Raw genomic sequence first — 24,548 nt, forward strand, 5'->3', positions numbered from 1 at the left:
AATGGTATTCCCAGTAGTCATGTATGGCTGTGAGAGTTGGACTATAAGGAAGGCCGAGCGCCGAAGAATAGATTCTTTTGAACTATGGTGCTGGAGAAGACTCTTGAGAGTCCCTTGGACTGCAAGAAGATCAAATCAGTCAATCCTAAAAGAAATCAACCCTGACTGTTCCCTGGAAGGCCAGATAATGAAACTGAAGCTCAAATACTTTGGCCACCAAATGAGAAGGGAGCACTCACTGGAGAAGACCCTGATGCTGGGAAAGATTGAAGGTCAAAGAAGACGGGGACGGCAAAGGATGAGATGGTTGGACAGTGTCAGCGATGCAACGAATATGAAACTGAGCAAACTTCAGAGGACAGCGGAAGACAGGAGGACCTGGCGGGATCTAGTCCATGGGGTCGCGAAGAGTTGGACTCGACTGTGCGACTGAACAACAACAGAATTTAACCTATTGATCGAATACTGTCAAAACCCACTCAGACCAGGTTTGGTCTATTGGCACCTTGTGGTTCAGCTTCCCCTGTTATTTCTTTAAAATGAAATTTTGTTCTGAAAATTCTCACCTTGTGCAGCCCCTATTATTCATTTATAACCCACCTTTCTTCCCAATGGGGACTCAAAACCACTTACATTATTCTCCTCTCCTCCAGTTTTCATTATACAGTGCAGGACAAGAAACATCACTGTATCAAACCCCAGCAGTACAATCTATTTTATTTATTGACATCATTTAGTCCACCTTTCTTGCTTGGATTGAAGGCAGATGACACAGAGTGAATCAATACAATCGACGGATGGGGCATTCAATAAACAATGCAATAGGATTTGGGATGAACCAGACAGAAGCCTAGCAACAGAACTGAAGTAAAGTATAAATATTAACATGGCTCATTAAATGATGCAAAATTCCATACTAGGATCCTAGTTTCAGCAAGCTATACTCAGTAGGATAGACCACAATCTCTGATATTTTTTCCAAGTAACTTGATGAATCATTTAGTACAGTAGAACTGCACAGTTTGCAGAAAGCCGTTTTGCACAGTTTGCAGAAAGCCGTGAAAGCGGGAGCCTTCCTAACCTCCTCATCTGATCTAATCATAAAGGCAGTTTAGAGTATACTGCCCAATACTTCAAAGTTGTCAAATGGTCCACACAAGTGAGTAAGCGATAAATGTTTACCACCACCCTAGGAAAAGCTTCACCTGCTGATCTATCAGGTTGCTGATCTGCGTTTTGCTGCCTGGCCAGTTGGCAACCCCAATTTCCTCCACCTAACGCCTCTCCACAAGTTCTCCTACTTCTTCCCGCCGCCGCCGCCAAGAACCGGAGTCCCGTCGCCTCACTCACCCCCTTAACACGAAAAAGAATAGCTGAAGTATTGCAGAGGAAGGGCCCCTAAAGTGCCGCGGAGCAGCCGCCGGCTGACAACCACCGAGCCGCACTTCGCGGAGATTTAATTTTAAATTCTTCGATGCTGGCCAATCAAAACGCGGCCTGCTCGCTGACCCGGAAAAGGTTTTCTAGCGCAGCAATAGCTACCCGGAAGCTCTGAGTCCTGACAAATTCTTCGCGGGAGTCTGCTGGGCGGCCACGGGGGAAACTTGGGTATGCGGCGTGGGAGCTCGCAGGTATCTAAAGCGGGTGGATTTGTTTCGCTTGTGGATGTGGATGTGGGAAGCGGTGTGTGTGTGGGGGGGAACGTGTGCCTTCCTGTCAGTCTGTTGCTCCCAAAGTGTTATAGGCCACGTGCGTGAACGGCACCGCATCAGTTTCCAGGTGTGCGGGTGGGAGAGAAGTAGAATTTCTTGAATCGCTTTCACGAGTCTCGGCCACTGCTCTGCCTGTTTCTTAGGGAGTCTTTTGTGGGTATTATTTATAAGGTTTTTCCTTGGGTGCTGAAGTAGTTTTGTGATCTATATGATTTTTAATCTCTTACTCGTCTTAACTCCCAGCTGCTTGGGAGTAAAGTGAATTTATAAATATTTTCACATACACATACATACACACACAGACCTTTATTGGCACATGTTGGTTACAGGAAGAAATAAAAGTGGATATAAATATTTTCAATAAACAAAACAAGCATAACCAGAAAAAATTGGGATTGGCAGTTAAATGCGGAATGACGTAGTCCTGCTCAAACACCGAAGAATTTGTTCTCTACGGTGACAGCTGTCGTTGCAGTCCTAAAGACGCTTTACTGGGATTAAGCCCCATTGAGTACAATGGGATTTATTTGCAAGTAGATCTGTTTAGGATTGCTCTCTGTGTTACTTCTGGGAAGCGCATACAAAAAATAGAGGTCTCACTTTATGTGATGCTTATGCTCAGTAGTGTGCATAGACGCTTCTTTAATTTTTTTAAAAACTGGGCTATAAAGTCCAGGATGATTTGTGTAATGGAGAGATGTTTTAATTAGCTTTGAGACTGGAAACAGATTAATTCTGTAAATGGATTTCGTTTCTCTTAGCTTTTACATCCCTGTCTTAGTTCTTAGACTTCTGGTGTAAATTTAATTATTAAATTGTTTGTTTAACTTGGTTATTAACTGCTGCTTCCTGCATTGTTCAAAGCAAAATAACATATTGGGATGAGGGTATAGGCCTTCTTTATGCTCTGTATTGTTGTGAAATGATGTGATTTGTATGCATTCTTGTGAAATGGTGTAATTTATATGCAGCTGGCTGGCACGCAACTTCAAACTGTATCTAGATACAGCTATCAGGAAGGCACATTTTCCTATGGTGGCCTCATTTCCCTGCAATCCTAGTCATTTACTCAGAAGTAAGTTCCACTGATTCTATTGTTTAATTCCAACAAGTGTGCCTGGGATGCAGACATGCAATCCTAATTCGTCTAAGGCTGTAGTTAGTTTAGAGTCAGTCTCATTGAACTCACTGGGTCTTACTTCTAAGTAAGTGCGGATAATATTGGGCTGCTAGTTGTCTAACTACATATGCATTTATTTTTGTTCCTTATCCCACTGAAGAACCTACTGTTATGTTAATCTGAGTCCTTCTGTTGAAGATGAAGCAGGAGTCTTCCCGAAGTCCTTCCTATAATGTGGAATGTGAGGACTATGTGCATGTGGTGGAATTCAACCCATTTGACAGTGGGACTGCAGAATCGTTAATAGCATATGGAGGCAACAATTATGTGGTTATTGGGCGCTGCAGCTTCCAGGTGAGTTTGCTTCATAGCTCTGACAGTGTTATAAAGAAACCTGCAAAGGCTGTCTTGTGTAGGATTAGGGCTAAAAATGTAAATTAAACATTTAGGTCAAACATTATAACTAAAGTCTATTGAAAAATGAACCAATGTTTACAGTCATCAGAACCATATAATTACTGGTCAAAGCCCTGCCCACAGCAATCAGAAACTGCGTATAGAAAACCATAATCTACAAGGTGCACCAAATATAATAGCTTGTGTAATGTAGTTCTTCTTTGTTCAGAGGGAAGTCTTTTATAGAGCACCCCACTGACAGCATTTCCTATTTCCTGGAAAGCCTTTCTTCGCTCTGTAATTCTGGGAGAGATGGAAGTGCCCCATTCCTATTGTGACGTGCTGGTGACAGAAACATGAGGAAGTGGATGAAAAAGCAAAGAGACAGAAGCAAAGAGGCCCAGCATCACTTCCATGAGGTCCCTCACCCAAGTACACTAGGAAAAGAAGAGCAGAGAAATTACCATAACTCTGCACTACTGTTCTGCATGCTCTCGTACGATCATCTTAGTTGCTGTTGCACAAAAGCATTTTTGGTTGATCTTAAAGCCCCCCCCCCCCAAATGTCCATTCCATAGGCGTGAGAGCCAATGTAGTGTAATGGCTGGAGTGTTTGCCTAGGCGTGGAGGAAACTTATGTTTGAATACTTGCTTGAGCGTGAAATTCAGTTGGTAAGGGATGGTGGTAACCTTGTATCATTTGACAGATTTAGGAGAATAGAACACAAATGAAACAGTATTAATAATGGACTAATTGCTTGCTTTTTAATAGAAGCACATGGCTTTTATTAGTGGGGGAGGGGGCCACAAACTCACCATTACCACGTAACGGGCCCAACAAAATTGAGTCAAAGTTTATGCTGCTTATCAAGTTTGTCATACCATGAAATTTTTATAAATGCGAGCAAGAAAATACTTATCAAATGTTGTATGTATTTGTAGGAAGAGGATGCAGAAGTGGATGGAATACAGTATAATACACTAAGGACATTTCATCAGGGGATTAGAGTTGACGCTATAGCATGGAGTCCAGAAACTAGACTTGATGCTTTACCACCCTTGCTACGGTAATATTTCCAATACGCATATAAGTACTGTGGTCTGCTATTTTCTCTGTAGTAATATAGAGCGTAAGCTTGAAAACTAGGATTTTATATAATGCTTTTCTCTCAAAGAGGCACTTGTATTTGTATGCTTAAAAAATTACAATGAAAGTTTGTCATGAGTTACCCAATAAATCCTCTATGTAAGAAACTCTTTCTTAGTGTGAGATGCGTGCAGGAGCAGAGAATGAAACCGTGTGGTGTTAATGTTATACAAGCAAATGTAAGGCAGTATGAGAATATCTTACTATTCTCTGAAAACCTGAGGCATTTGACAATAGCATGAAGCCTGGTTTAAGGAACACAGAATTCTGCTGAGGCATCTTGGCTAATTTGCCTTTAGTTTTTATAAGTAGCCTAATTCATCACATGCAGTAGTTTACTAGGACTGCCAGAGCCCAAGGAATAGCAGTCATTGGTCCTCGTGTGTTTCACTGCAATCACAACTAATGCAGAAATGCAAGAGCCAAGTCTGCAATGTGCACAGCACTCAGTCTCCAGGAGGCAGTGAAAGCAGCTCATGTATTCCATGTGACCGTTGTTCTTCTGGGTCTCCGAGTCCAGGTTATCAGGAAGCAATTGCAATTTGGTCCCTGACTGCCAGTCCACTGCTAAGTTGCAGAACTATGGTAAGAGATGTTACAGTAGTTTTGCTTTCTGAATATCTGTAGTATTTTAACTTGAAGCAGAAAGCTGTAGTAGAAGTATCAAAATCTGTTGAACATAATATTTTAGTGGTTTAACTAGGAATCTAGATACAACAAGAATGTGGTAGATGTGTAAAGGCACTTTTATGAAAATTCTAGATGTGCTATAAATGTCTGTGAAAAGGTGCTCTGACCATAGGCTCATGATCCTATCTTGGATTTCATTGCAGTTGCATTTTGTTTTTTAAATATTTCGTTATCATCTGTAACTCACATAATGCTGCCAGTTAACACCCCACATTAAACCAAGCAAGTTGTTTTTCATAACACATCAAATCACCTAACAGGAAATGTATCACTTTCTCAAAGAAAGACACCCCCCCCCTTTGATATATAATTTCAGGGAAATTTGTTAACTAATATTTTTGTAATATGAATTTCATTTAAAAATAAATTTATATCCATCGTAAGTCTTTAAAACTACCAACTATAATTGTATGAAAAAACTGAATGCGTGTCTTTGTTTACTTTAGTTTTTGTACTGCAGCTGCTGATAGAAAATTGCGGTTATTCACATCAGATCTTCAAGCTAAGAATGAATATAAGGTGAGACGGAAGGGAGTAATATAAATATTTGACAATTTTAGCTATTTGTCCATTGTTTTAAAAGCCAACCAGCATGCACTTCTTAAAGAAAATATTTTTCAGTGTTTTGAAGAGGTGCGTATGTCTTGTAGTCCTTAAAAGTATAAACACTTCAAAATGAAATTTGTTCTTGCAAAATGTGTCCGTTTTATGCTCCTCAGTGTAGAGTTTTAATAAAATCCAAAACTGATTTCTAATAGTCCAGTAATTGTTCAGCTCAAAGTAGATGCAAGTATGAAGAATGAAGCTAAGACAAATTCTTTGAGTTTGCACTGGATCTTTGTGCCAGTTCTCCGGCATTCTTTAAATTTGGAAGCAGTGAGTGGTCAGGAGAAACTTAACATGGCATCAGTTTATGCCCGTTATGACATCTTGGCTGCCCACTTTACAGACAAAATTACTTGTATTCAGCCTGACATGGGGCAGTTGATTTCAATACAGAGTTTAAGTTATCAGAACAAAGTTTGAGTCCAGTGGCACCGATAAGACCAACAAAGTTTTATTCGAGATATAAACTTCCATGTGCAAGCACATTCTTCAGATACAGTGAATCAGAGTTTGAGTTGTTTGAGATTATGCTGCATTTTTATCAGATCAGCTTCTTCCATCAGCTGAATGTTTCTTGCTGCAGCTCTACAGGTGGACCACCTGTAATTGCTTCCATGTGCCTCCTAACTAGTACAACTCCTTAGAAAAGGTGGGTTCTTTGTTGCTGATATTGTTTGTTCATTGCTTAGGGAAGGCAGAGTACTAGCAGGGGCTGAACAATTGCACACTAGTCAGAAAATCATGTTTGGATGCACACACCTCCAACTTTTCCCGGGAACACCTGCTTTTAATCAATTTTCTGATTAGTCCATTTTTGAATTAAATATAGCATTGAGTCTGTACTTATAGCTATTGATCTTCCTTTCCTTTGTCCAAATAAACGCTCTGTGGCTCAAATGTCTTGAGCGGTATAGGCAGCTATTGATCTTCACCTGGAAATTAGTAGAGCCAGTTGCCTCTTAGGATTAATCATGTTTAGTTTTGCTCTGGCTGTGGATACTGCTGATTATGGAGTGCTTGTTGTACTACTGTGAGACTTGCTGTGTTTTCACGGGATCATCACATGGCTTATCCTTCACAGGGAGGGTATTGATGTGGGATGCATGTCAGTCCCTTCCCTCTGGCATCCAGCGGAGGTCTGTCTTGTTCTCTCCCTCCCTTCCCTGGGGATGTGATGTTGTTAGATGAGCTTTTGTGAAAATGTGGTGTCAAGAATCCTCAGGATGCTGATTTAGTACAGCCGTACCTCTCATTTGCCCCAACCCAACCTTGCAGTCCTTGATGTCCTTATGGTACCCAGCCGTAGTTGGGATCCGAATATGAATGAACAGGTTCAAGCTGAATTCACACCAGACTGCAATGATGATTGGCAGGTGATGCGTTGCGTCTTGTCAGTGAGGACATTTAGGCTCGTTTGGTCCCACAGCCTCAGATTGCTTCTGCGTAATCGCTGTGCCTTGGATCTGAGGTTGCACTGTTTCTTTTGTCAGCTCATGATGCACAGAGGTCACAGATCATTTTTTCCTTGTGCCAAACTAATAATTGTAATCTTTGGGTTTAATGTTGCTTTTATTTATTTCTATTTAAATGTTTATATTCTGTCTTTCCTCAAGATGGCTAACAAATCACAGTTTCAAGCATACAAAATAAAACCCCAAAAGGTATCTGCAATCTATATCCTATTAAAAGCTCTGTCGAAAGATGACCCACCCCCATCTCAGGGAGACCATTCCACAGAGTGGGAACTACACCAGAAACCATGGGAAGGCAATTATCAACTGCCTCATGGGGACATAGTGAAAGAGGAGGTCCTTTAAATATGTGGGACCTAGTCCATGAAGTACTCTAAAGGCCATAACCAGGGCCCTGAATTGAACTCGAAAACAAACTAGCAGCCAATGTAGCTGTTTTTAGATGGACCATATATCATCTCATCAGCTGACCCCTGACAACAGTCAGGCTGCTGTGTTCTTAAGCAGCTGCAGTTTCCAGGTTGTTTTCGAGGTCACCCCAAAGTTGAGCGCATTACAGTAGTCTAGCCGCAAGGCTACAGAAGCATGGATTAGCGTGCTCAGATCAGCTGAGTCTACAAAAGGAGACAGTTTCCAGACCCAATACAGCTGATAGATGATGCTTCTGGCCGCTACAGCAACCTGCTTTTCAAGCAAGGCTGGGTCCAAGAGCACCCCCCAAGCTCTTAACCTGCCCTGCAAATGCCAGCTCCTTTCCATTCACTACAAGTGGGTCCAGTCTTTGCAGAACATCAGCCTTCCCAACCAGGTTTTACCCTCTCTTGTCTGGATTCAGCTTCACTTGTAGCCACTTTGGTGGCTGTTGGGGAGCCACTTTGGTGGCTGTTGGGGAGCTTGGATGGCTCAAAAGCCTTTCTTCTAATATTTCATGTTTAGCCTGATTTCATTTTTGACTGATTTATTTAACTGATTTCATTTTTAACCAGGGAGCTCAGGATGGCATATATGGTTCATCCTGCTCCATTCTGTCATCACAACAGAATGTTGTAGACTAGATGGAGAGGGAATGTCTGGCTCACAGTAGGTTTCTAGGTGCACATAATGATAGCAGTGCAGTATTTTGTAGTGGCTTCCAAACTCAATAACAGATATCTGTTATAATCTGTAAAACATTGGGTCCAGAACGTCTAAGAAACTGCCTCCTCCCTATGACCTATTATGCATTCAGATCTTTTCCCTCATTGCTTTTTGGAAGAATGGCTTCACTTCACACTTACTTGCTTTTTTACCAGCATTAGGGTATCCTTTTTTGTTATTTCATTTTGATTAAAAAATACTTCCACTTTCTGACATACAGATTATGGAAGGCCACTCGAGTTATATTAACAATCTGGTATTTGCGCCTAAAGGAGGTCAGGAAATTGCAAGTGTGAGTGATGACCACACCTGCAGGTATGTATTGTGTCAATTGACTATGAATATAACTTGAGTATCTGTCACAATAGTGTAAAAGTTGTTGAATTCTGGCCATATAATTTATTACTGATTAGTTCTTATAACTATCCAAAATTGTTTTCTGAACCAGAAAATAATGGTTTACCGTCAGTTCATACCCTATTATAAAGCTAATTTTGTATGTATGCCAGTAATAAATTAATTATGTATGTAAATGCTGTTTTTTAAAAAAGCACATCAAGGGGCTTTTAAGGTAAGTGAGAAGCAGGGGTGATTGGCTCATTGCCTTCCTCTGTAGAGTCTTCCCTGTTGGTCTCCCATCCAAAGTACTGACCTTGCTTAGCTTTTGAGATCTGATGAGATCGGGCTTATACCATGCTGCCTTCCGTCCTTCGACAAATGAATTAGGCTGCAAAATTACCTTCAAGGATGTTGGTATATTGTTTGCCTTCAGTACCTGGCTTAATAGAGGAAGAAGAGCTGTGATGGATTAGTATCATTGTCCAGTAGCTGCTAAGCATGAGTGCATTTCCCTTTGGTTCCTCATATCAATACCCTTTGTGTCCTAATCTTCATATGCTAGAAAAATGTATAGTTTTTGCTTCCTTCTAGCACCTCCTTGCGTTACTCAGTTTGCTGCTTTTTACTTGGGGTTTTCCACCACTTCCCTTTTGTCTTAGTTGGCCTGTTTACTCTTTGGACGGTAAGGACGGATACATACTATAAGAACTAAGAGAAGCGTTATGTCCAAGAGTATTCCAGATCGTTGTTCCCCTTTGCTCTTATTGCAGTCCCTGCCAAAACATGTTCTGGGACTTGAGAACTGTTGGCTGCACCTAATGCAAATGCTTTTCTGCCTTTCAGCTTTCTTCCACTTCTCTCTCTCTCTCTCTCTCTCTCTTGCATCTCTTTGCTGACTCTTTCAAAATACTATTTTTTGAGCTTAAAAAACTTTGCACGTGCCTTATCCTAAGCTGTCCTGTGACAAATCAGTGTTTGGAATGGTGTGTAACTACCCACTCCTGTGCCAGTACAAGTATTTCAGACCTTTTTATTTGCCAAAATGCCATGGGAATGTTTGCGGGTGAGGCTGCAGGCAGATGTGCCAGCATGCACCATATCTTAATGCTGTTGGCAGCAAAAATAACTACATACTGTTATTTAATTTGAACCTCTGTAGCTGAAAAGAGCTTGGCGTGTTTGGAATATATGGATTTATTGTTGGGTTTTTTTCCTAATGATAACCAAATCTTTTTTTTTCTCTCTTTAAAGACCTGGAATTATCCAATGTTCACAAAGTTAGTTGTTATGTACTAGCATACTTTACTATGGAGGATTTGGATGAGGATTAAAGGCTATGACATAATGAGAATATTTTGCTGATGCCTGAATTCCATGATTTCTTCCCACTTGTTGTATTCAAATATGTCCTACAGATGTGATTTCCCCTCCCCCCCTCCTTAGCACTTAATCATTACAAAGAGCAGGACAGTGTGCAAGTTTGTTTACTGTTACAGTTTCTAGGCATCTCACAAACAGAATAATTTTCTGAAGCACATATATTACCTGGTCGTTTATTGTAATCAAGCAAGCATTAATCATAGTAATATAGGTTCCTGTTGCACATTTATACTGCTGAGAAATTGTTCTTGGCAAATGTCAAGTATTCTTTGGTTGTCATTGGTAATTACCATATCCAGGAAAGGCCTATCTCTAGACTGTAAATACTTTAAGAATGAAATCATTTTATTTTATCTATCTAGAAAGATAGGTCATGGAATTTTTAAGGTCACAGGAATGAAATTGAACTTGTAAGGATGATCATCTTTCTAAATGGTTCTACTGAGAAATATTCTCAGGTCAACTGAGAAAGGAGAAGGATATTTTAAGAGCATATATAGCAGATTTTCTTCTTAAACATTTCTTTTGTGTGAAATGTTTATTGTCCAGGTGATTGCATATTGATTCTTTACATTATGTTTAAGTAGCTTGCTAGATTTGAGTTAAAGCAGTATGCTCTCCCAGCAAAAAAGTGTCCAGTAGTTGTTAGACCACAGGTTTTTTGACACCTATGTTAGTTACTGGTGGTTTGAAAGGGTTTTTTTTGGGGGGGGGGGGACTTGTAAAACGTCTCTGCCCGGTCACTTAAAGTAGATCTCATTATCGTAAGTGATCATAAGAGTGGCTGTTTACAAAGGTGCTAGTCTGTCTTCAGTATTTCAATAGTCCCTGTTTTAGTAGCATTCGCATATAGTGCTAATGCCATCCTTGGCAATATGAATGTCAGTGTACCGGTCATGCTTGTGAATTCTGCCATCTTCCAGATCTGTTTAGAATTCCTGCAGTGAAGCATCTACTGAGAATAGTACATATAACATGAATTATGAGTTGTCTTGATTTGACATGAAAGAAAGAGACAGCACTACAGTCATCATTGGTAGTTGTCCAGAAAACTAAACACTAATAGGATAGTAATAATAATAATAATAAATAAGTATCTCCCATTTTAGAAAACGTCTTCCCAATTTAAAGTTGGATATGTAGGTAGTGACTTGATGCTTCCTTGAGTCAGTAGTTTGTGCTGGTGTTTCTGGTTGCTTCTTTTTTAAAAAATCAGGCTTTTTCTCTATTCTCTAAGGATCTCACTACCTAACGATTACTGAATACAAATTTTCAGAACTGTCAGGTTTTGCTCTTTTCTCCCCACCTCCCCCATCCCCAAATCAATATATCTCTGTGCTTCAAAAAAAACCCATTACAAGTTAATTTATCTTATATTATTTGTCAGTACCTTCAATCAATTTGTGGTGACTGATTGCCGTCCCATTTGCCTGATGCTTTGAACTTTACCCGACTGTTGTGTAATTAACAGAAAAACAATAATTAGTAACTATCCTAATTTCTTCCAAATCAAAGGCTGCTTCAAAATTGACACATTTCTTACATGGAAAAACACTTCTGCAAGAAAGATAATTAAAACCATCTGTAGTTCACTTCAATAATATCACGGCTACTTAGCATTTAAATAAACTTTTGAGGATTCAAAACACGTTGCATACACTATCTCAGAAATCCTCACAATAACCCTGAGATTAGTTGTTGTAGATTTTCTGCGCTGTATGGCCATGGTCTTGGCATTGTAGTACCTGACATTTTGCCAGCAGCTGTGACTGGCATCCTCAGAGGTATAACACAGAAAGATGGAGTACCCTCTGTGTCAAGGTGAGAAGAAAAATGGTAGGCAGCTAATTTATATCTACTCAGGAAGGTGGGGTAGGGCTGAGTCATTATCTTGTAGGAGTTTCCCAGGCTGTGACATGCTAATAGAGGAGCTTTCCTGAGGAGGTTCTTTTGCATATGGATTGGCTGTTGAAATTCTAATCTTATCTGTAGTACTGTTGTAAGATGTAGAGCCCTTTTTGTCTTACATCTTACAACAGCACTACAGATAAGAAAATCTACAACAGCTAATGAATTTTGGCTGTGAAAGCCTTCAACAACATATTAAACCCTGAGATTATCATTAGCCTAAGCCTAGGGCAGTGGTGGCGAACCTATGGCACAGGTGCCAGAGGTGGCACTCAGAGCCCTCTCTGTTGGCACGCATACCATCGCCCCAGCCAGGCCCAGACCATCATTAAAGTGTCGAATTCTCTGCCAAATAATTTTAAGTAAATGAAAGCATTTGGGATTGCTTTTCTTACTTTGTTTCGATCATCTTAAATTAATGTATGAGTTGTTTTTTTCTAAAGTAAAACCTCAGTATTCAGGTTAAATTGCTGTGTTGGCACTTTGCGATAAATAAGTGGGTTTTGGGACGCAGTTTGGGCACTCGGTCTCTAAAAGGTTCTCCATCACTGGCCTAGGGGAACTCTGCATAGGATTGTACTGTTAACCACTTATAAATGCTAGTATTCATTTGATGATTATATCTGTTAGGTTTACATGGCATTTCCTCCGTGTATTTCTTAACATGGAAATGCAACAAAAACATAAAGACTCTCAGAGGACATTTTGTTACTATGATCTTAATATTTCAGGAAAACATAAAGCAGATACAAAGCCTGACACTGAATAATAAATCAGGCAAACAGTTAGAATTTTCTATCTGCCTGCATCTCAGCTCCCTTGACTTTGGGAAGGGGACATGATGTTCTTTGGCCAAAATGATTCACCATTTTGAATTGTGCTGTACTCTTCTTCTCCACATAGTAAACATGCAGAAAGTGTTGATTTGACTTGGAAAGATCTACAAGGCAAAATTTCTGGCAGCAGAAGAAAGGGCTTAGTCTCTAAATTACCTAATCAAGTAGATATTCTTTGTTTTCACAAAACTTGTAAGATTTTAAAAATAAAGATACTGATCTTTCCAAATTTGGAGGCCCTAGAATTTCTGCAGGGAAAACAAGTACTTGAGCTGTTGAGGATTGGCAGGGAAATACTCACGCTGTTGATTGTATTTACTCTGTTTCACATCTATTTCGTCTAGACTTGTAATGTTATCATTTATTTAAGAGAGTGCTCAGATCTTAATATAAAAAGTTTCGATACCCTGGTGAGAGATGAACTGAAAAGATCTCTAAGCAAAAATGATTTTAAAATCTTTTGCTACTCAAGAATTGTAAAACTGCCTCATGGAAACCATCAGCACCTGCTAATTTGAATGATGATAGGCAGTAGTATTCGGATCCCTGTATTCTGCTTTTGAGGTCAAAAGACCTCACCTAAAGATAAGGGCTTGGATCTTAGACATCATTCTCCTCATGCAATGTCTCCAGCCGCTGTGGAGGCTTTTCTCCACTGCAGCGCTCACTTCCGTGTGCATAAAGACTCCTTGGAAACATTGGTCTTGCACGCCCAGAAGTGGTAGCAACAGAGGAAAGCGTCCGCAGCCACCTGAGACAAACACGAGGGGGGTAGTGTCATCGGATCCAAGCCAAGATCGTTTCCATTGAACAGGCGTTAATGAAATGAGGTTAAAGCGAATGGTGTGTGGAAACTTTTTAGAATTTGTATTATTATTTCTTTTTAATAGGGTCTGGGACTTGGAGGGAAATGTGAGAGCTTGTTTTGTTCTACGTTCTGCTGGAATGAGTGTGGGTTGGCATCCTGAAGATGCATTCAAGGTGAATACTGACAATTTTCCTTTATCCATACATAAATTGATTTAATGGAGTAGTAATAGGTTAGAAAACTGCAGCCTGTCAGAATTCTAGTATGTATTCAGTTTTGCTGCTAGAAGAACATTTCCTCTCATCTTTGGAAAGCTGAAGTAGAGGAAACAACTGCAGGCATTTTTGGACTAAACGCCTGCCCGTGAAACATTTCGATGTGGCTTTAAGCTGGGATTCAGGGTTAAAGCAGCACTTGTAGCTTTGGTTGATGATCGTCACGTACAATTTACTTGCTGTTGATACTGTTAGGCCTATTAGTGGTATTTAGTACAGTGGACCATGATATTTTGAAGGTGGATCAACATCAATCAGTGTTTGGCATAAAAGTGATAGCCCCCTGCTGGTTTAGTTTGTTTCTTGTTAGCTGGAAATGGAGTCGCTATCAGAGAAGAGTCAGTGAGTTGGGACCTGATGTGCAGGGCATCCCAAGGGTCCTTTGATCCCCAGTGCTCTTTAAACTCTCTGTAGGTCCACTAGCCAAGATCATTAGGAGTTTTGGAGTGAGTTGTCATCAATACAATGATGACACTCAGCTTTATATTTTATTATCCAAGTTTCCAGAGGCAGTTGTGAAGGTCAAGATGACGCCGACGCCAATGATGATAGATTGAATTTATACCCTGCCCTTCACTCAGAGTATGAGTGCAGTTTACAATCTCCTTCCCTTCCTCTCCCCACAACAGACACCCTGTGAGGAAGGTGGGGCTGGGGAAGCTCTGAGAGAACAGCTTTGAGAGAACTGTGATTGGCCCAAGGTCACCCAGCAGCTGCAGTTGGAGGAGTGAGGAATCAAACCCAGTCCCCCAGGTTAAAGTCCGCTGATCTTAACCACTTGGGGGAGGTGCAGGACTTTGTCGATGGATAAGTAGGATGGTACTTCTTGCTAGGAACAAATTATTTCACTTACGTATAGCTTGTAAACTGGCCGCTTACCTAGATTATGCAGACCTGGCTATGCTGGACCTCCAGATTGGATTATTGTAACACTGTACATGGGGCTGCCTTTGAAGATGTCTTGGAAACATCAGTTGGTACAAAATGCTCAGTGTGTCACGTTGATGTTCATTTATTGATGCTCATTTATTCTTTCCATGGCCAGAGACCTGGAATTGGTAACCATGCTTTTAAAATCAAAGGAATGATAAAAATAAGCTTCCAGTATAAAATAAGCCACTACAGCCTAAAACCACCATATATCTGTCTTAAAATACACTTCTGGAATATGCGTAGGTTTAGGGTTTGAGACACCTAAAGGAAAGTGTCATACTCAAGAGGGGAGAAGCCTCTGTAATAGTCGCTGAGGTGGTATGCTTGTAACAGCTGAAGTTCTGCTGCCGGCTCCCCAGTCAGCTTGGGGTGGAAGATGCAGGAGAGATGTGGTCTTGCACAGCACAAAGCTGGAGATGAACCCTGCCTCTCTTAAAAAAAAAAAAAAAATTTATTGAAAGAAATGCAACAGAACAGCAAAGAAAAAAACGCATTATGATCAAACAGAATATGAAGTGAAAACAGAACTGTAAAATCCAAGAATAGACAAGGAGTAAACAAGATACCCCAACACATTCCACAGAGTAACCTTCGCATCCGTCAAAATCAACCCTGCCTCTCTGACAAGCTCCTGTCACAGGAGAGGAGCAAAGTCTCCTCTCAGACTTCAGTGCTGTACTTCCAAGACACTTGGTGCCTTCAAAGCAGAAAGCAAAGTCCAAGTTCCAGGCTGAATGGAGGTCAAGAGTGCTTTGGAGCTTCTGAATGCTCAGAAATGGGAACTCAGAATTGAGGGGAAGGGATGTTCACTAGAAGCGGGCGGCAGGAGGGCTCACCGTTGCAAGTCTGCCAATCACATTTTTGGACTCCTGGAGTTACTTTAGATGAGCTGTGTGTCCTGAGTCTTCACCTGTTTTAACCAGCTTTGGATTAAGCTTCAGAAGATCATTGAAGAGAACAACTTCTGAAATGGCTGACTTTTGATGTCTTTGAATAACCGTTTCCTGTTTTATAAACTAACCTATCAGCATGTCGTTACTGTCATTTCAGCATTCCTATTGGGCTTATTTATTGAGCATGTGCTATACACTGCAGCTGCTTTACTAAGTGCTGTCAATCTAGGACATTTACTGTACAGAAGAGAGTAGGACTGGTTTGGAGGTCACCATTTGAAGGGCTGTCATATAGAAGACGGAGTGGAGTGGTGTTTTTTTCTGTTGCACCAGAAGGTTGGACCAGAACCAATAGATTAAAATTAAAAGAGTTTTCAACTAAACATTAGGAAGAACTTCCTGACCATTAGAATGGTTCCTCAGTGGAACAGGCTTCCTCAGCAGGTGGTGGGCTCTCCTTCTTTGGAGGTTTATAAGCAGAATTTAGATGGCCATCTGACAGCAATGCTGATTCTGTGAATTTAGGCAGATCATTGAGAGGGAGAGCAGGAAGGGTTGAGCCAGTGCTTGGCTCTCGTCACTTTGGGGTCAGGAAGGAATTTTCCTCCAGGCCAGATTGGCCCAGGGATCCTGGATGTTTTTTGCCTCCCTCTGGTCACAGAGCATGGGTTATGGAGGGAATGGGGTGGTAGTCGTGAATTTCCTGCATTGCACAGGGAGTTGGATTAGATGACCCTTGAGGTCCCTTCCAGCTCTGTGTTTCTATGTTTCTATTTCCCAAGAACTGTTGTGACATACTTGTTAACTTTTTCTTGTAGTTGATGGTTGCAGAGAAGAATGGAACAATACGGTTCTATGACCTTGTGACCCATCAGGCCATTTTGTCCCTCACCACCGGTCAGACTCCACTGATGTCAGCACACTGGTGCTTGAAAAATACTTTTAAAGTTGGAGCAGTTGCTGGAAATGATTGGCTTATCTGGGATATTTCTCGATCTAGGTATTGTCATCAAATACATTCTACTCTTTTACTAATTCACTGTTATATTTGCTGAGGGCTGGGTGTGTATGTTATATTTTAAACATACACTAAATACTTCATCTAACCCTGCATGCTCATCCCCTGCTTTACCTTCCCTTTTTACCCACCACAAAATTCAGTAACCTAGAGGAAAGAACATCAGTGCAAAGAAAAAGGGAAATGCATAAATGTCTGGGTGATGGTGTGCTCTGGTTGTCTTCCAGAGAGATTTTTGCTATTGTTTTGCTATTGTCACCCATCACTCATTGCAGACTACAAAATAAACATTACTTGACAGCCATTGCTAATTAGAGAAAAGCACTTTATATAAAATAACAAGTAGGTAGAAATCAGTGGTAAGCTTGCTTACATGTAACTATTCAGTCCTAAAGCTGATCTGCTAACGGTAGCAATTGTTCCACATTATTATAAAACAGACATGGCAAAATAGTGCTCTGCTGACACTGTACCAGTGTAGAAACCAGAAAAGGGCAGTACTAGGTGTGTGCCAGAGGAGGAGAGGAACTTAATCAGCATCCCTGCTTGTGTAAGTGTAAACACCTCAGCTGACCAAAATAAGAGTGAGAAATAAATCCTGCCTGCTGCTGTACCTCCATAACCATAGTGCAGTCTAGGATACCACTTAAATCTGTAGGCCATCACAACTCCCCTAAGTAGTGTGTAAACCCCAGAAAGGACACCTTTGTCTCAGAGGACAGTGTGTGGCATGGGCAACATGACAGAGAGACAGAACAGACAACAAGCAGTTACCAGGATGAACATCAGCAAACGGTGGTGATTCACTCATGAATCCAGTAGAGGGGTGTCTACAGGGGAAGGTACAAAGAACTGCCATATGTAGTCTTTCTGCGGGGATGCTGATCACAGAAATGAGGGCCCGGTACAAAAGAAGCCCAGTTGTGAGGTAAGCAAGATAAGGCAACAGGAAGAACCATTTGGTGTAGAATGCTTGTTCTGACACAAAAAGCCAGGTGACCAAGATTGGCATGTTTAAATTATTTACAAGAATATGAGCACATATATGCAGCAAAAGTAAGGGTGTTGGCTCAAATCTCTCTCCTCTGTGCAATTCCTTCCCCTCTAGAATAATAGTTGTTCTTCAGAGGCCTTATTTTAAATTCCACAGCAACCATAATAATGATCTTTGCACTCATTATGACTGAAGAGTTTTGCTCTTCAAAATTCTTCTCCCCCCCCCCCCCCCCGGGGGGTTCCCCCAGAGGGGATTTTTTATTGCATTTTTAGTAGACTACAAACTACAACGAAAAATTGGGAAGGGGTAACTACATCTAGGGGGAAAAGGAAAGAAAACCACTAAAAACTAAACCCCAAGAATAGGAGATCATAACAACAGCTTATATAAATGTTAATCTTAAATTGCTAGTATTACTTTGAACATAGTGGGTTATGCTAAATTATTTATCTTTTTATCCATTGATTTAACTGTTTAAGAGAACCCCCAGAGCATCCCATAATAAAACTAAAGTTTTAAGGCACAATTCAGAGTCCTTCAGCCTTCATTTTGTTTTGTCTTTTCTAATCCTCAATTTATATGCACGTTTGGGGGCAGCCGCCCCTTTATCGGAAAAAGAGTCCTCGTTGGAGGACACAGAGTCCAATTCGCCACTGGATTTGCTGTCATCTTCTTCCTTCTCGACCTCGGCTGCCTCTCCCAGCTGCAATCTCAGGAACTCACGTGCTTTAGGGACAGAGTCAATCTTTTCTTTTTTATTGTGTATTTTGAAAATGACATCTTCTGGAATTAACCATCTGTAGGCAATGCTGTTTGTTTGTAGAAAAAGGATTAAATCTTTATATTTCTTCTTTTTTTGCCTTATTTCAAATGGAATGTCTTTTAAAATCCTGATGGTATTGTCCCCGATTTTCAAGGATGTTCCTGTAGTTGCTTTCAGGATAGAATCCCTCACATGCCTCTTTGACAATCTGACCACTATTTCCCCAGGCAGATTATTCTTGATGTACACGGAATAAGACCCGTAGACTACATCCATTTCGTTTACAAGATATTCCACTTTCAAATCTGTAACTGGGGCTAATGCTTCACTCAAGAGTTGCTTTAGATTCTCGCCTTTTAATTCTGGGACCCCTTGAAACCGGAGGACCAAATTTGCTTTCTCCATTTGCAGCTGTAAAAGTTGTGATTCTTCCGAAGCTTTTTTCTTTTCCAGCTTTTGCACCTTTTTCTTTTTTAGTGTTGGTGTCCATTTCCTTCACCTTCTCAGCCGTTTGCTCCGTTATTTTTAAAGTCTCAGTCAGTTGGAGCTGCTGAGTTGCAAGGTTCTGGTTTAGAGATGTCAGCTGTTGTTTGATGTTAGTCATCTGGTCCAGCAGAGGGCACAAGGAATCTGCCAACATTTTGGAGAACTCAGTGACCTCTTCTGGTCGAGGGCTCATGTTCCCCGCTGGTTTCACTTTTGCTAGTTTGTCTTTCTCTGCCCTCTTCCCCGCCATCTTTATGGATTGTTTACTTTTATGAAAACTTGCTAAAGTCTCTGAAATTCACCCATACGCTTATCTGCACTCTGGTAAGTCTCTCAAAACAGATTTCAACGCTTTTTCTTCTGCTCCCCCCTTGGCATATCGTTTTTCAGTTCATGCGCATGGGAGAGCCCCCTCCCCCACTCGCTTTTCTCGCTGTTCCCGGGAGGTGGCTTTCTTTTTAAATTCTCATATTCACTTTAACCCGACTCACTGTTCATTGTTGGTCATTCGACCTCGCTCGGAACACATTTAAAACGCTCAATCTCCGACGCTTGTCCCAGTCAGCGACTCTAGATCCATACGGACACTCAGCGGCAGGACCGTCAGGGCAGAGGAGTGCCTCAATTCCCCAGCATCGCGCTGGAGAAGAGGTCACCCCTCAAAAGCCCCATGGCTAGGAGCCTTTTGCCAAGGCTCCAGGGGGATGGCGAACCATCACCCCCCCCCTCCTATCCGCTGGTGTGCAGATCACATCCCCGGGAGGTCTGGGAGATGCGTCCGCCAGCGTGTCGCCATAAACCGGAAGTCTGCTCTTCAAAATTCTGATCAATGGCAAGGAATGATAACTGCTCAAAAGTTACTGTGTTCTTCTCAAGGTGAGAACTATCCCGTGCAAAGGCCTGCAGGTCTCCATCAGAAGGAGACAGAACTACCCAGCCAGCCTGAGTGACTCTGACTGGATCTGATGTTGCAAAATCCAAGGCTTGCTTAGGATTTCTTCTGGTGCTGTCCAGTGGTTAACCATTTGCGGGGTTTGAACAGGGGACCTTAGAGATGGAACAGTGCTGTGCCAATCTTCACAATTTTTTGTGCAGCTTGGATGCTGGTGTATATGGTTAGATTCAACCTCAATGCCAGTGTAGAATTCGAAGAGCCCCATTATGCATCTTTTTTCCTGTTGGGTGTGTTGTTAGAGAACTGTGTTGTGAAGTGTTGGTTTCTAGTCCTGCTTCTACCTTCTCTTTTGTTGCTGGCCAGAAGATGAGCTTTGCCTTATTCTCAGCTTCCTCCTTGATGGAATTCAGTCTCCTATTTCCCGCATGCATTCTTTTTCCCTCTTGGGAGTTTGGGAATTTTGTGCTGTGTATTCTTGTTATAGCTTTTGTGTTCCCTTGCCTTGCAAAATGCTGCTTCTTAGGGCCTTATTTCCTCACACATACCCCTCCATCTGAACCCCTCACTAGGAGAGGGCAATGGATATTTTTCTCCTGCCTGGTGGGCTGGGGAGGTGTTTGGATGATACTGTGGGCGTGGTTATGCTTCCTTCTCCGTGTGTTCACCTTCCTAAGTGTATGTCTTCACAGAAGGGGATTTGAACCCCTATCTTTAGAGCTCCTATCAGGATTGTAATATGACTCCTCCTTGGCTCACCACCCTGTCCAGTGCTGCACAGGCTTCTTTGTTTCCTTTCCTCCTCCTATGCGCTCAATCTGGGCAGAGTGACACCAGAAATATACTTGCATACATTGGTTGGCTGGCATTGGGGTATCATTGGCATGCCACTCCATGATTGGTGGCTGTGGGCAGTGCCACTATGGGCACCAGTGCAATTCTGTGCCCTCACCACTTTGGATTTGAGTCTTTCCCTTCCTTCCTTCCTTCCTTCCTTCCTTCCTTCCTTCCTTCCTTCCTTCCTTCCTTCCTTCCTTCCTTCCTTCCTTCCTTCCTCAACCGACCGATATTCGGGGTTTAGGATTGAGCTCTTTTTATGCTTCAGTGAACATATTTTTCTAAAGTTCCTACACTGGCATTAACAAAACTAATGGAGGGGGGAAGAAGGGGACAAAAAGCCACAGGACAAGTAGGGACTGTCAGTATTGATCACAACTTTTTTGCCTTGTGAATCCAGTAATTTAACAAACTCCATATTTATACCTCAGATTACATGGATGCAGTAAAGCAAGGTTGTACACTATCAACTAGATATATACAGTTCCAGAATGCAATGTCTGTGCAATAATTTTAAGAACTACCTTGAAGCATAGCATTTTTATACTTTCAGCAGTTTTATAAATAAGGATTCAGCATTAGCCCAATAAACATTTCCCGTCTTTGGTCATATAATGAAGTCACACAGTCAAAAGATGTATTAACTGTAGTTTGGTGTGAGCTGTGCTGTCTTCTAATGCTGGTGTGGTCGTAACTTATGAATGGAATGATTTCTGAAGCAAACTTTTTTTCTTGTACAGTTATCCTCTGGAGAAGAAACCTGTCCATGCTGATAGAGCCAAATTATTCAGGTATGGGTGTAGTTGTGTCCTAAACCTGTGTTGTATATAGTTAGGCTTTAACACATGAAAGTTAGTTAGCCTTTATAGTGCCATATGACTGTTGGGCTTTTTGTCCAGATCATAGCATTTCAAAGGAAAAAATAGTACTATGAAGTGCCCAGTTTCCTTTTAAACTACAAAGGTACTATGCAGTTTTCCTTTGAAGCGCTGCTCTGAATTGTCAGTATTTTCCCTGTTTCCTATTAGTAATGGAAAAGAAACTGAAATTGGGAGCTAAGGGAAACTATGAAAAGCATTTAAAATACTTTAACTGTGTTTGCTTTTTTGTGTGTCTGCTGCTGCCATAGACTATTTTTCACTCTAAAATGTCTGCATCCCAATCTAGCCAAAGCTAAGCACTCTGAAGTCCCAGTGGTTTCTGTGGGAAAGCTTTACATGTGCTTATCCTTCCCATTAAAATCACTGGGACTCCTCCTGACTGGTATGTATTCTCTTTAAACAATTCTTCTACAACCTTCATGGATTGGGCTTTTGTGCATATAGGTGGTCCACAATCAATGAAAACTTGTTTGCTACGACTGGCTACCCTGGCAAAATGAACAGTCAGCTTCTCATCCACCACTTAGGACATCCTCAGGTAAAGTCTGTACAATGCTAGGATCATTCTTGTCCGTCCGTCCCCCCCACTATATATTACTCTTAAGAGCTAATTACGATGACAAAACAGATTAGATATTGTCATTTGTAGCGGTTTCTAAATTTTTGTCTAAAAATTAATAACTAGTGGACTTTCTGTAATTTGAAACCCTCTCAAGGTGTGTGCAGAATAAGGAAGACCTGAAAAGAGTAAAAAAACAGTATTTTCAAATTGGTATTTTACACGCATGTTACATGAATCTAAAGAGTTTGTTCTCTCTCCTTCTCTTTGTAGCCCATCCTTATTGGTTCAGCAGCTGTCGGATCTGGCTTGACTTGGCATAGGACGCTTCCATTATGTGCCATGGGTGGAGATCATCGTATTTTTTTCTGGGTGACGGAGATGTAAACATTTGTATATAGTTATTGCCCATTGGACTGGGAAGAAGCACATATTAAAAAGCCACTAATTTTGTATCGCTGCAAAACAACTAACGTCTTCATACAAGGATCAAAGCACATTTGCTGGGTTTTTTTAAAAAGATTGCACATGTAAATAGTTCCATTAAATCAGGTTCTATATCTGACAGACCATTTTGTAATAAAGCATTGCTGTTTCTCCTGAGCAAAAGCTCTAGTTTCTTTTTGAGCTTCCAGAGAGCCCGAACTACTAAACTAGATTAGAATGAAAAGTTGCTGAATTAGATGGTGTGGATTCAATCCACCTATAAGCTTCTGTGCAAGCCTTGTTCTCTTATTGATACATCTGCGTATGCTGCCAAGAAACATCTTGCTGACTTGCTTCAACGCACTTTATGAATGCTGGAAACTGGGCTGTGATGTGAACCAAGGCATACTTGGCTGAGCTTTTTGATCAGCTGCTTTGCCAAGATGCCAAATGCACATTTTCTGCCGATGTCCAAAGCCCATCCTTCCAATCTTCCAAGGCTTGGTCTGTGCTTGCAGTGGAATGAGTTTGTGGAATGGACTGTGCTTCTTCTCCACATCAGAAACTCCTACAAGTAAAAAATAAGAATATCTTAGCTGAATACATTAGTTTTCTACTTGCAAATTATTATTATATTGGGAGCATTAAAAATTTTAATTTCTCATCTGCAGTCTAAAATGGCATAGTGTATTCTGCTACCTCATAATTCTGCCTCTTCATTCCCATTTCATTCTACTGCGTGTGAGAGCCCCGGTTCATCCTTCTGTCCTTGTGAAATCTCAGAAGGACACACTGGAGACTAAAGAAGTTAAGTCCCAAAATTCCTCTTGTAAGAGCGGTCTAGTGTGTCAAGTTTCAGTATAAGTCTTGTCAAGAGCATCCTCAAATGGTCTGACATTTTAACAAGTATAGGTCATACTTAGGGATTTAGCATGTAGTGAGATGAGCAAAGGTGGTTTGCTATTGCCTGCCTTTGCGTAGCAACCCCGGACTTCCTTGATGGTCTCCCATTCAAGAAATAACCAGTCCTGACCCTGCTCAGCTTCTGAGACCCGACAAGATCGAGCTAGCTTGGGCCATTCAGGGTACTGCATCAGTTGCCAAGCTCTGAGCCATAATCTTCTTCTGGCTGGCAGCTCTCTCAGATGCCTTAGTTCTGGAAAGATGGTAAGGGACCAAGGGTTGCATTTGCCATAGTGAGCTGTAAGAACCCTAATGGCTCCCTCTAGCATGCAACGGCTGCTGGCTGAAATAAGCTGGAACAGACTCGTACACCAGACAACAGCCAGTCTTGAGACTATTGGGACCGGAACAGGAGCTCTAATGGTCATAGTAGAGTCTTCATAAGCTTCCTTCCCCCCTTGTAAAAATTGTGCTGGAAAGTGCCCTCACCATCTTCTGACAAAAGCTCAGGCGACTGCAAAGCTGTTACTGGAGCATCCACTAGTGGCACCTGCAAAAAGCAAGTATAAAATATGATAAAACATACAATTTCTAGTAAAACATATGATTGCTTGCTGGCCATAGGTTTTGCCCATTCAGCATTTAAATTTTTCTGAAAGAACTGATGGAAAGGGAAAAACCCTCTCTACTGCACTAGACCTAGAGAAGAATTCTTATTCCCTTGACCAGCTATTGGTCTGAGAATTAGGAGGGCCTGACTGTTCCTTAGAGGGGAACTCCTGCAGCTCTAATGCTGCCATAGTCTTAGAGAGGGGTATTAGTAATTCTCAGGAAACTTATGGACTGTTCATGAATTTCTATTTATTTTATTGATATATTCAATTTATAGTCCGCCCTTCCCTGCATAATAGGGCTCAGAGCAGGTAACACCAAGTCAACATTAAATTAATCTCTCTCTCTGTCTCTCCCCCCACCCCCGGCTGTAGGAAGAGAGGGGGCAGGAGAAGGAGCTGGGGTGAGATGTGTGTCTTCCATCTCTACCTTGCCAGAATTGGCAATTTTCTCCTGCAAGGTTTGCCTAAGTAAGACTAGAACCGGGGGGGGGGGGGCATTGAGGGATTTTGACCCATGGTC

The 24,548-nt window shown here is 41.4% G+C and overlaps 1 protein-coding gene across 2 annotated transcripts; it reads left to right on the forward strand.

Annotated features, from left to right (window-relative positions):
* The first annotated feature begins 1,552 nt into the window (after positions 1 to 1,552).
* Positions 1,553 to 22,723, forward strand: NUP37 (nucleoporin 37kDa). 2 transcript variants are annotated; one of them, XM_015423449.1, is made up of 10 exons: positions 1,553 to 1,631; positions 3,031 to 3,186; positions 4,171 to 4,295; positions 5,512 to 5,584; positions 8,501 to 8,595; positions 13,634 to 13,724; positions 16,471 to 16,652; positions 21,386 to 21,436; positions 21,971 to 22,064; positions 22,359 to 22,723. In XM_015423449.1, exons 1-10 carry the CDS (start codon positions 1,611 to 1,613, stop codon positions 22,470 to 22,472), a joined length of 1,002 nt encoding a protein of 333 aa, XP_015278935.1. In that variant the 5' UTR covers positions 1,553 to 1,610; the 3' UTR covers positions 22,473 to 22,723. The 2 variants fall into 2 exon arrangements, with proteins under 2 accessions (XP_015278935.1, XP_015278936.1); XM_015423450.1 differs by having other exon boundaries at positions 1,574 to 1,631; positions 2,993 to 3,186.
* The last annotated feature ends 1,825 nt before the right edge of the window (positions 22,724 to 24,548 follow it).

Source organism: Gekko japonicus, unplaced genomic scaffold (genome assembly GCF_001447785.1).
Source record: "Gekko japonicus isolate JY-2015 unplaced genomic scaffold, Gekko_japonicus_V1.1 scaffold2231, whole genome shotgun sequence".
NCBI classification, from domain to species: Eukaryota; Metazoa; Chordata; class Lepidosauria; order Squamata; family Gekkonidae; genus Gekko; species Gekko japonicus.